Genomic DNA, 12432 nt, shown 5'->3' on the forward strand with positions numbered 1-12432 from the left:
AATTGGATAAACATTATTTTTCACCAGTCAAACCTTTCCTATGACTTTAAGATAATAAAAAAAAAGTCTTTAATAATACATGATTTGAAATTAAAATTAAAGTTTTTCTCTAATACCCTTCCTGTAGGTCTGTTTCATAGAAATATACACTGGACCTAGGAAAGTGTCAAGTATTTATATAGAAATTATGTATTGGAAATTCTTAAATTGTGTCGTTAGGTGCTGACTCTATTTTCATATAACATTTTACTGGCCCTTAAAAGGAATAAATGGAATTAGCTGAAATGAGTGACAGTACAACAGACTATTCCAGCTATAGTGTACCTACACTAGTAAACTCTGAAACACACAAATATGACAAACAACAATGAACAACACATGGATAGTCTGACAAGCATGAAATGTGTTAGAATTCATCCAGTTTTTTACCTATATATCCCCCACACTTAATATGAAGAGTCTTTATTATGGTAGGATTCTGTTTTGCCTGTTTATCACTGGAAATTATCAGTCAAACAAATGATATGGCAACCACACAACACATTTAACAACAAAAAAACATCAATATTGTGTTCTGTAATTGAAACATACTATTTCAGAGAAAGATGTAACAAGGACAGACAGAACACACAAGTTTTTTGGGGGAGAATGTAATCCTAATCTACAAGTATTAAATGATATTCTGATGACATACTGTATGTACAACTTTGATTTAGGTAAGTTTTAGGGGAGAATGTAATCCTAATCTACAAGTATTAAATGATATTCTGATGACATACTGTATGTACAACTTTGGTTTAGGTAAGTTTTAGGTGAGAATGTAATCCTAATCTACAAGTATTAAATGATATTCTGATGACATACTGTATGTACAACTTTGGTTTAGGTAAGTTTTAGGGGAGAATGTAATCCTAATCTACAAGTATTAAATGATATTCTGATGACATACTGTATATACAACTTTGGTTTAGGTAAGTTTTAGGTGAGAATGTAATCCTAATCTACAAGTATTAAATGATATTCTGATGACATACTGTATGTACAACTTTGGTTTAGGTAAGTTTTAGGGGAGAATGTAATCCTAATCTACAAGTATTAAATGATATTCGAATGACATATTGTATGTACAACTTTGATTTAGGTAAGTTGGTAGATTCCCTTATTGATGATAGTTCAACTTTTATTCTTTAATAGCAAATCCATTATTATATTTGATCTCTCATACTTTAACTTTTTTATGATTTAGGAATTGATAAAAAGATCTTAGAATGGAGACTATGTTTGAAATTAAAAAACTTAGAATTAAAATGATTCCATTATAAAGAATATTATTATGCATACATTTCAATTTTTACACCAGATGTGACCTTGGTGTTGCTGCAGAAATTTTCTAGAGCTTTTGACTGATAGCAGAATATATAACAATAGATCATCTGGATTATACTGGTAACAATGAAAATATCACTATAATATGACAATTATTAAGGGGAGGTTGAATTCCATGTCTTTTATTCATTAACCACACAGGATCTTGTCTCAGAAGAGATAGATCTATGTACCTTAACCTAACTTTTCAGGAGTCAGTTTCACAAAAAACTTACAATTAAGATTGATCGTAAGCCATGAACAATTCTGTATACTTGTGATAAATCTCAGCCGTAGTTTTAAGTGCATCGACTTCAGTTATAAAGATATGATTTTTTACCTGAGACCATCCACCAGAACTTGTGGTTATGTGAAGGTCCATTCTTCAGTACTTTGATTAATTGAATTTGGTTTTTTTATATTTATATTTCAGGTTATGTACAAGGAATGAGTGATTTACTGTCACCAGTACTGGTTGTCATGGAGAATGAAGTAGATGCTTTTTGGTGCTTTGCTGGATTAATGGAACGAGTGGTATGTATGAATATCTCATCAAAGTTTGAACATCTCTGTGGGCAACTTTTTTGGTTTTCATTGTCAAAAACTTATGATATCTAATTTTTGATAGCGAACACATATATTTATCAGCTACATTCAGCCTACCTCATGAAATACATGTCATGTGCATGGAAATGGGTATGATACATTGTTTTGTCTTTTCATATGTAATGTGAAATAAAAACTTGTTGTCACTCATAAAGGTTATTTCAGAAATGTTTCAGGGAAATCAGTACAATGTAAAATGATTTTATTAAAACCAAACCTTCAAGATTACATAAATACAGCTTATAGAAAAAGAATATTCCACCATAATAGACAGAAGGTAACTGACAATTATGATCAATAGAATATATTTTCACATTAAGGTTATTATATTAATACAGTGTAACAATTTTGAAATGGACCAAGGTGGAATGAAGCATCAGCTGGCTCAAATACACAAACTGATGCAGCATACAGACCCAGAATTATGTAGTTATCTAGGTAAGGCATAGTATACAAATAATGACACCACAAAACAAAAACACAAACTGATGCAGCATACAGACCCAGAATTATGTAGTTATTTAGGTAAGGCATAGTATACAAATAATGACATCACAAAACAAATACACAAACTGATGCAGAATACAGACCCAGAATTATGTAGTTATCTAGGTAAGGTATAGTATACAAATAATGACATCACAAAACAAATACACAAACTGATGCAGCAAACAGACCCAGAATTATGTAGCTATCTAGGTAAGGTATAGTATACAAATAATGACATCACAAAACAAATACACAAACTGATGCAGAATACAGACCCAGAATTATGTAGTTATCTAGGTAAGGTATAGTATACAAATAATGACATCACAAAACAAATACACAAACTGATGCAGAATACAGACCCAGAATTATGTAGTTATCTAGGTAAGGTATAGTATACAAATAATGACATCACAAAACAAATACACAAACTGATGCAGAATACAGACCCAGAATTATGTAGTTATCCAGGTAAGTTATAGTATATAAATAATGACACCACAAAACAAATACACAAACTGATGCAGCATACAGACCCAGAATTATGTAGTTCTCTAGGTAAGGTATAGTATACAAATAATGACATCACAAAACAAATACACAAACTGATGCAGAATACAGACCCAGAATTATGTAGTTATCCAGGTAAGTTATAGTATATAAATAATGACACCACAAAACAAATACACAAACTGATGCAGCATACAGACCCAGAATTATGTAGTTCTCTAGGTAAGGTATAGTATACAAATAATGACATCACAAAACAAATACACAAACTGATGCAGAATACAGACCCAGAATTATGTAGTTCTCTAGGTAAGGTATAGTATACAAATAATGACATCACAAAACAAATACACCATCTGATGCAGCAAACAGACCCAGAATTATGTTGTTATCCAGGTAAGTTATAGTATACAAATAATGACATCACAAAACAAATACACAAACTGATGCAGAATACAGACCCAGAATTATGTAGTTATCCAGGTAAGTTATAGTATATAAATAATGACACCACAAAACAAATACACAAACTGATGCAGCATACAGACCCAGAATTATGTAGTTCTCTAGGTAAGGTATAGTATACAAATAATGACATCACAAAACAAATACACAAACTGATGCAGAATACAGACCCAGAATTATGTAGTTATCCAGGTAAGTTATAGTATATAAATAATGACACCACAAAACAAATACACAAACTGATGCAGAATACAGACCCAGAATTATGTAGTTCTCTAGGTAAGGTATAGTATACAAATAATGACATCACAAAACAAATACACAAACTGATGCAGCATACAGACCCAGAATTATGTAGTTATCCAGGTAAGTTATAGTATATAAATAATGACACCACAAAACAAATACACAAACTGATGCAGAATACAGACCCAGAATTATGTAGTTATCCAGGTAAGTTATAGTATACAAATAATGACATCACAAAACAAATACACAAACTGATGCAGAATACAGACCCAGAATTATGTAGTTATCCAGGTAAGTTATAGTATATAAATAATGACACCACAAAACTAATACACAAACTGATGCAGAATACAGACCCAGAATTATGTAGTTATCCAGGTAAGTTATAGTATACAAATAATGACACCACAAAACAAATACACAAACTGATGCAGAATACAGACCCAGAATTATGTAGTTCTCTAGGTAAGGTATAGTATATAAATAATGACATCACAAAACAAATACACAAACTGATGCAGAATACAGACCCAGAATTATGTAGTTCTCTAGGTAAGGTATAGTATACAAATAATGACATCACAAAACAAATACACAAACTGATGCAGAATACAGACCCAGAATTATGTAGTTCTCTAGGTAAGGTATAGTATACAAATAATGACATCACAAAACAAATACACAAACTGATGCAGAATACAGACCCAGAATTATGTAGTTATCTAGGTAAGGTATAGTATATAAATAATGACATCACAAAACAAATACACAAACTGATGCAGCATACAGACCCAGAATTATGTAGTTCTCTAGGTAAGGTATAGTATACAAATAATGACACCACAAAACAAATACACAAACTGATGCAGAATACAGACCCAGAATTATGTAGTTCTCTAGGTAAGGTATAGTATACAAATAATGACATCACAAAACAAATACACAAACTGATGCAGAATACAGACCCAGAATTATGTAGTTATCCAGGTAAGTTATAGTATACAAATAATGACATCACAAAACAAATACACAAACTGATGCAGAATACAGACCCAGAATTATGTAGTTCTCTAGGTAAGGTATAGTATACAAATAATGACACCACAAAACAAATACACACACTGATGCAGAATACAGACCCAGAATTATGTAGTTCTCTAGGTAAGGTATAGTATACAAATAATGACATCACAAAACAAATACACGAACTGATGCAGCATACAGACCCAGAATTATGTAGCTATCTAGGTAAGGTATAGTATACAAATAATGACATCACAAAACAAATACACAAACTGATGCAGAATACAGACCCAGAATTATGTAGTTATCTAGGTAAGGTATAGTATATAAATAATGACACCTGAAAATAAATACACAAACTGATGCAGCATACAGACCCAGAATTATGTAGTTCTCTAGGTAAGGTACTATATTTACAATAATATTGAACACGGTTGCTTTTATTTGAATATACAGTATTGTTTAAATTGAGAAATTTATTGAATATTTTTTAGAGGATGGTATAAGAGATAAATTACATTTAGATGAAGTAATAAACACTACTGATGGGGATTAGTTGCAAGCAAACAAATTATCTTTCACTGAAATCTTAAGTATTTATTATGATTAACATGAATTTATTAATACATTAATTAGATAAATGTCTTTTGGTTTTACCTATAGTTCTATATGAATATTAATTTTCTTTTAAGAAGTGATGAAGTACCAGTTTCCAAAAAAAATGTGATTTCAGTATTAGTATTTATAAAGATGTGCTTCGTTATCAAATAGACTTTTTTCATATTACTGATTTTTGACTCCAAGATTTTATATGTTTTCAACAGGTAACCTTCTCTCTGGTACTGGTACTCTGTCAATCAAGAGCACCACAAAGAAGTCAACTCAAATGTTTAATCGGAATATTTTTTTAAGGAAATAAACTGTTTTATCTTTCCATTATATGACAAAATAAATGGAAACAGTAAACTTTGCTTTCAAAATGCACAGATTTTATGTTTGATTTTACTTCTTTTTAGTTGTTCTAACCAAGTGTCAGGATGTCTAACCACAGATTAGGTAACCTGTAGAAAAATTAGAGTAAAAAATCGGTAATGTGAAAAAGGTCAATTGTGTTTTACTTTCTTATTAAACAAACTATCTCTTTTTGTTCATATATGAATCTTTTATTATTTTCAGAGAGCCATGATTCTGGTAACTTTTATTTCTGTTTTCGGTGGATATTGATATTATTTAAACGAGAATTTTCTTTTCCTGATGTTCAGAGATTATGGGAGGTAAGAACTATATCAGTTTTACTGTCATTATCCCATCACCTTTGAGGTATTTAAATACCTATTGCCTGACCAGAATAAAAAATTGTCAACACAATTTGTCCATTTAAATTGTACAATAGGTATTGTGAGAGCTCATCAACAGGTGGTCATTTAACTACCCAGTAAATCTTCACTATTTCTAAAAGGTAAAATTTATATGACCGATAGCTAGCTTGCTTTCCTCATGCATCATGACCAAAGTCCTGAATAGACTATTCTATTTAGAAATGGGACATTTTAAGCCATTTCTTTTTGTGTCTCTAAATAGTCAAGATGGAAATTTCAATCAGTGGATTTAGTTTATAAAAAAGGAGATATATGTTTGCTTCATGGTGTTTTTAATGTGGGATGTATTTTAAGTTTTGATTCCTGAATGGAATTAAAGTGTTTGTGAAATGGAATTTTTTGGATATAATAAGCCCATCTATTTGTGAATAATTCTACAAGATGAATTATGTGTGGCGTAGTGTTTTCTAATGGGATATATTTTCATGTTATATTAAGATTCCTGAAATGGAATAGTAGTGATGCTGAGTTTCATTTAATATTCAGAATCTACTTCAATTGGAATTACTGTTAGACATTTATTTCCAATATATAAAAAAAAGTACAAATGGCTTAGTGAATAGAAATTTCAATGCTTTATTCTTCATTATGAAAGTGGGATATACCAGCAATGATTTATTTGTGATTGTAAGCAAAATTGAATAAATTTACAATAAATATCTTTATTAAAAAGAACAAATATTGTATTTAATGTAAAATGTCCAATACCTAAATAGAATAGTTCATTCAGGACATTAAACATGAGGAAAGCAAGCTAGCTACATGTATCATTCATTTAAATTAGCTCTGTCAAAAACAAACCAAGTTTTATATAGATTAGACCGTTGGTTTTCCCGTTTGAATGGTTTTACACTAGTAATTTTGGGGCCCTTTATAGCTTGTTGTTTGGTGTGAGCCAAGGCTCCGTATTGAAGGCCGTACTTTAACCTATAATGGTTTAATTTTTAAATTGTTATTTGGATGGAGAGTTGTCTCATTGGCACTCACACCACATCTTCCTATATCTATCCAGGTAAATAAATCTACAGGTAGTTAAATAACCATCTGTTGATAATAGCTCTCACAATACCTATTGTACAATTTAAATGGACAAATTGTATTGACAATTTTTTAAACTGGTCAGGCAATAGGTAATTCACTACCACAAAGCTTATTGGATAGGCACAGTAAGACAAAATTAATTTTTAGACAAATTCATCCGCCTGTCAAAACTTTGTGACTGGAAATATCTACAAACCAAAAAAAATCATTAGAAAATACTTACAACACACAGCTGGACCTTGCTACATATACAACCACTGTTATTGCGAACCTATGATAGTTTTCCATAGATTCACCTGCAAGTTACCTGTTGATTTAAACTTTTGTAAGTTCTATTGTCCCATCTAACAATTACAACAGCTATTGTTCTCTGTTTAGTTAATTTGATGGGACCTTTAAATTTCTTCTAGGAGAAATATATCACTCATTGATTAATTTACCTGACCAAAAAATTATCTTCTTTTTTATTGAAATACTTCTATAAACTCACATAAACTGTATGCAATATTTTATTTATTCAATCTGGTTTAATAATATAAAGTTTATTTCAGACACATTTTTTAGTATTTTCCCAAAAATTTGCATGTTTTTTTTGTTGTTTATTTATAGACTTATGTTTATGAAGACCTTAATTTAAAAATAATAACACTCAAATTTTTATTTATCAAACACACAAAAATATTGAATATTTGATCAGAAATCAACTTTTAATTTTTGAATCAGTATTAATATTGAACACATTAAAAACGAGTTATTGGTATTGAAAAAATACAACACCTTACTTAGGATTGGTATAAGTATTTTTTCATCATTGACAGTTCAATTTTTTGTTCAGGTAAATTAATCAATTAAGAAATAATTCATGGGGGCTTGAATATATCGCGATTTTACTAGGGTTGGCCCTTTATGACAAATATTTTACCCTGAGCGATAGCGAGGGGTAAAGTATCGGCATAAAGGGACAATCTGTGGTAAAATCTAGATATATTCAAGCCCCCATGAATTATTTCGATTCTAATAGGACAAATACAGCAATTTGTTTGGATCGAAGCGCTCTATGTGGAGGCAAATATTTGCCATTCCCATAAATTAACGCACTTTTAGATTGACTTAAACAAATGAGCAAACAGAATAAGTGCATACGACATGCTCAAACTATTTACAATAACGTATTTAGATGAATTTTAATGATAATTTACTTATATGTCTTCTATGTATACAAAAAATGGACTTATACCACATTTAAGCATCGTTTGTTAACGTTTCCTTGTTGTGATGATTTTCGGTATCAGAAGCGTGTATTTTCCTGTAAAATGCTTTAATTATAACGTCATCATTCTATGACGTCGGATACTTCATTCATAAAAAAAACATATGACTTGGGAGTACAATCGGAACAGCCAATGCAATATATTCATATTTTACCACGGGTGTGTACTCAAAGTGTTTGAAGGATGTCATGTTAGAATGAGTGATATATTTCTCTTGGAAGAAATTTAAAGGTCCCAGTGAATAAACTACACAGAGAACAATACCTGTTGTAATTGTTAGATGGGACAATAGAACTGCCAAAAGTTTAAATCGACAGGTAACTTGCAGGTGAATCTATGGAAAACTATCATAAGGTTCGCAATAATTAAGAGTAATTACAAAATATCAGGTAGACTAAGGGACATTACTCAGAAAAATCCCATGCACTCTTGTTTCAATAATTTTTAACCAGATTTTTGTGAGAATGTCGGTAATTGATTTAGGGATGCTCGGCGGGCAGGCGGACGGGCGTTCGGGCGGGCAGCAATCAAATGAGGTCTGTGCATCAACTCATGAACCGTTCAACCAAAGCTTTTAAAATTGTTATATGTTGTTACTGACAACTAAATGAAGGTCAAGTTCAATAATGGCGATTTTGACTTTTACCATTCAGGAGTTATGGTTCTTGAAAGATTGAAAAATGGCGTTTCCAGTTGTGTCCTTGCATTTACCCATGAACTGTTCTACCAAAGCTTCCCAAATTTTAATATGTTGTTACTGGTGACAAAATGGAGGTCAAGTTCAATAATGACGATTTTGACTTTTACCGTTCAGGAGTTATGGTTCTTGAAAGATTGAAAAATGGTGTTTCAAGTCGTGTCCGTGCATTTTCTCATGAACCATTCAACCAAAGCTTTTCAAATTCTAATATGTTGTTACTGATGACAAAATAGAGGTTAGGTTCAATAATGATGATTTTGACTTTTACAGTTCAGTAGTTATTGTTCTTGAAAGATCGTAAAATGGCGTTTCCAGTCGTGTCCGTGCATTTTCTCATGAACAATTCAACCAAAGCTTTTCAAATTTTAATATGTTGTTACTGATGACAAAATAGAGGTCAACTTCAATAAGGACGATTTTGACTGGTACTGTTCAGGAGTTATGGTTCTTGAAAGATCGTAAAATGGTGTTTCCATTCACGTTGTTGCATTACCTCACGAACCATTCAATCTAAGCTTTTCAAATTTTAATATTTTGATACTGATGACAAAATAGAGGTCAAAGGAGTAGGTCCGGTAAGGACCGGTTTTGGCCTCAAATTTCATGTTCATCTGGCAAAAGATTTAGACCACTTTTTAAACACTAAAGTGTCTATTTTATTTGAACCAATTACTTTATGTAAAAGAATTTAACGTATTTAGTTATAAAAAACGCATTGTTTCAAGCTGAAATATGAAAAATCTACCAAATATGCCGAAAAAATGTCATTTTTCAGATGGTTTTTGTCAAAAATGAAAGTGGCCACATCTGTGTTCATCCTCAACCATTTTATATGTTATGTATTATCATAAAATACAACTTACATTTCAATATTAAGGATGAACACGAATGCGGCCACTTTCGTTTTACACGAAAACCGTCTAAAATTTAACTGAAATGCTAGAATTTTGAAGATTTCAGTAATTTAGCATGACTTAATGGTGCTAGTACCCTATATATGTGCATTGTTTTGTCAAAATCAGCCCAACATTTATGTAGCAGAAGCATTCTACTGTCCAATGAATAACTAAAAGTTTACATTTTAACAATTTTGTAAAGCTGCTATATTTTGGGGCCAAAAAGGGGTCTTACTGGACCTACTCCTTTGATATTGACGATTTTCACTTTCACCAATCATCAGTAATGGTTCTTGTGATATTGCCAGGACACAAATAAATGCTAATAAATCCGGTTTGCTGTCATTGTGACAGCCTCTTGTTATAGATATAATTGTAAAATCTTTTAATATTAAGGAGGCCTCATATTCCTACAGTATTGTATGTAACAACAAAAAAAATACCTTGACCAAAAACTTTTACCTGAGGCAGGACAGACGGCCAAACAAATAGAAACACAGACCAGAAAAAATAATTCCCCTCTACTATTGTAGTAGGAGCATAAAAATTAATGTTTTTTATAAAAGTTTTCGTACTGAAATTTGTTTTTATAAAACACTTTTATGACATTGATAAAAAGAATATTGAGCCAATGACCCAAAGATACAAATAATTAAAGACATGAATAGGTCAACATGGGGGTTATAAATCATAAACTCTGATGTATATCAACCCTACAAGTAATAAATAATTAAAGACCTGTATATGTCAACATGGTTGATTCATAAATCTTAAACTCTGATGTATATCAACCCTAAAATTTAAAGTAATAAATAATTAAAGACCTGTATATGTCAACATGGTTGATTCATAAATCTTAAACTCTGATGTATATCAACCCTAAAATTTAAAGTAATAAATAATTAAAGACCTGTATATGTCAACATGGTTGATTCATAAATCTTAAACTCTGATGTATATCAACCCTTAAATTTAAAGTAATAAATAATTAAAGACCTGTATATGTCAACATGGTTGATTCATAAATCTTAAACTCTGATGTATATCAACCCTTAAATTTAAAGTAATAAATAATTAAAGACCTGTATATGTCAACATGGTTGATTCATAAATCTTAAACTCTGATGTATATCAACCCTTAAATTTAAAGTAATAAATAATTAAAGACCTGTATATGTCAACATGGTTGATTCATAAATCTTAAACTCTGATGTATATCAACCCTAAAATTTAAAGTAATAAATAATTAAAGACCTGTATATGTCAACATGGTTGATTCATAAATCTTAAACTCTGATGTATATCAACCCTAAAATTTAAAGTAATAAATAATTAAAGACCTGTATATGTCAACATGGTTGATTCATAAATCTTAAACTCTGATGTATATCAACCCTTAAATTTAAAGTAATAAATAATTAAAGACCTGTATAGGTCAACATGGTTGATTCATAAATCTTAAACTCTGATATATATCCGGCTAAAATTTAACTGAAATGCTAGAATTTTGAAGATTTCAGTAATTTAGCATGACTTAATGGTGCTAGTACCCTATATATGTGCATTGTTTTGTCAAAATCAGCCCAACATTTATGTAGCAGAAGCATTCTACTGTCCAATGAATAACTAAAAGTTTACATTTTAACAATTTTGTAAAACTGCTATATTTTGGGGCCAAAAAGGGGTCTTACTGGACCTACTCCTTTGATATTGACGATTTTCACTTTCACCAATCATCAGTAATGGTTCTTGTGATATTGCCAGGACACAAATAAATGCTAATAAATCCGGTTTGCTGTCATTGTGACAGCCTCTTGTTATAGATATAATTGTAAAATCTTTTAATATTAAGGAGGCCTCATATTCCTACAGTATTGTATGTAACAACAAAAAAAATACCTTGACCAAAAACTTTTACCTGAGGCAGGACAGACGGCCAAACAAATAGAAACACAGACCAGAAAAAATAATTCCCCTCTACTATTGTAGTAGGAGCATAAAAATTAATGTTTTTTATAAAAGTTTTCGTACTGAAATTTGTTTTTATAAAACACTTTTATGACATTGATAAAAAGAATATTGAGCCAATGACCCAAAGATACAAATAATTAAAGACATGAATAGGTCAACATGGGGGTTATAAATCATAAACTCTGATGTATATCAACCCTACAAGTAATAAATAATTAAAGACCTGTATATGTCAACATGGTTGATTCATAAATCATAAACTCTGATGTATATCAACCCTTAAATTTAAAGTAATAAATAATTAAAGACCTGTATATGTCAACATGGTTGATTCATAAATCTTAAACTCTGATGTATATCAACCCTTAAATTTAAAGTAATAAATAATTAAAGACCTGTATATGTCAACATGGTTGATTCATAAATCTTAAACTCTGATGTATATCAACCCTAAAATTTAAAGTAAT

At 30.6% G+C, this 12432-nt stretch overlaps 1 protein-coding gene across 1 annotated transcript in view; it reads left to right on the forward strand.

Annotated features, from left to right (window-relative positions):
* The window catches only part of LOC134686980 (TBC1 domain family member 15-like), a 62570-nt gene that overhangs the window by 39378 nt on the left and 10760 nt on the right, over positions 1–12432 (forward strand). The window contains exons 10-13 of the mRNA XM_063546875.1: positions 600–716; positions 1799–1899; positions 2310–2409; positions 5884–5981. Coding sequence (XP_063402945.1) covers positions 600–716; positions 1799–1899; positions 2310–2409; positions 5884–5981 — 416 coding nt within the window. The remainder of the gene's footprint in view (positions 1–599; positions 717–1798; positions 1900–2309; positions 2410–5883; positions 5982–12432) is intronic.

This window comes from Mytilus trossulus, chromosome 10 (assembly GCF_036588685.1).
Source record: "Mytilus trossulus isolate FHL-02 chromosome 10, PNRI_Mtr1.1.1.hap1, whole genome shotgun sequence".
NCBI classification, from domain to species: Eukaryota; Metazoa; Mollusca; class Bivalvia; order Mytilida; family Mytilidae; genus Mytilus; species Mytilus trossulus.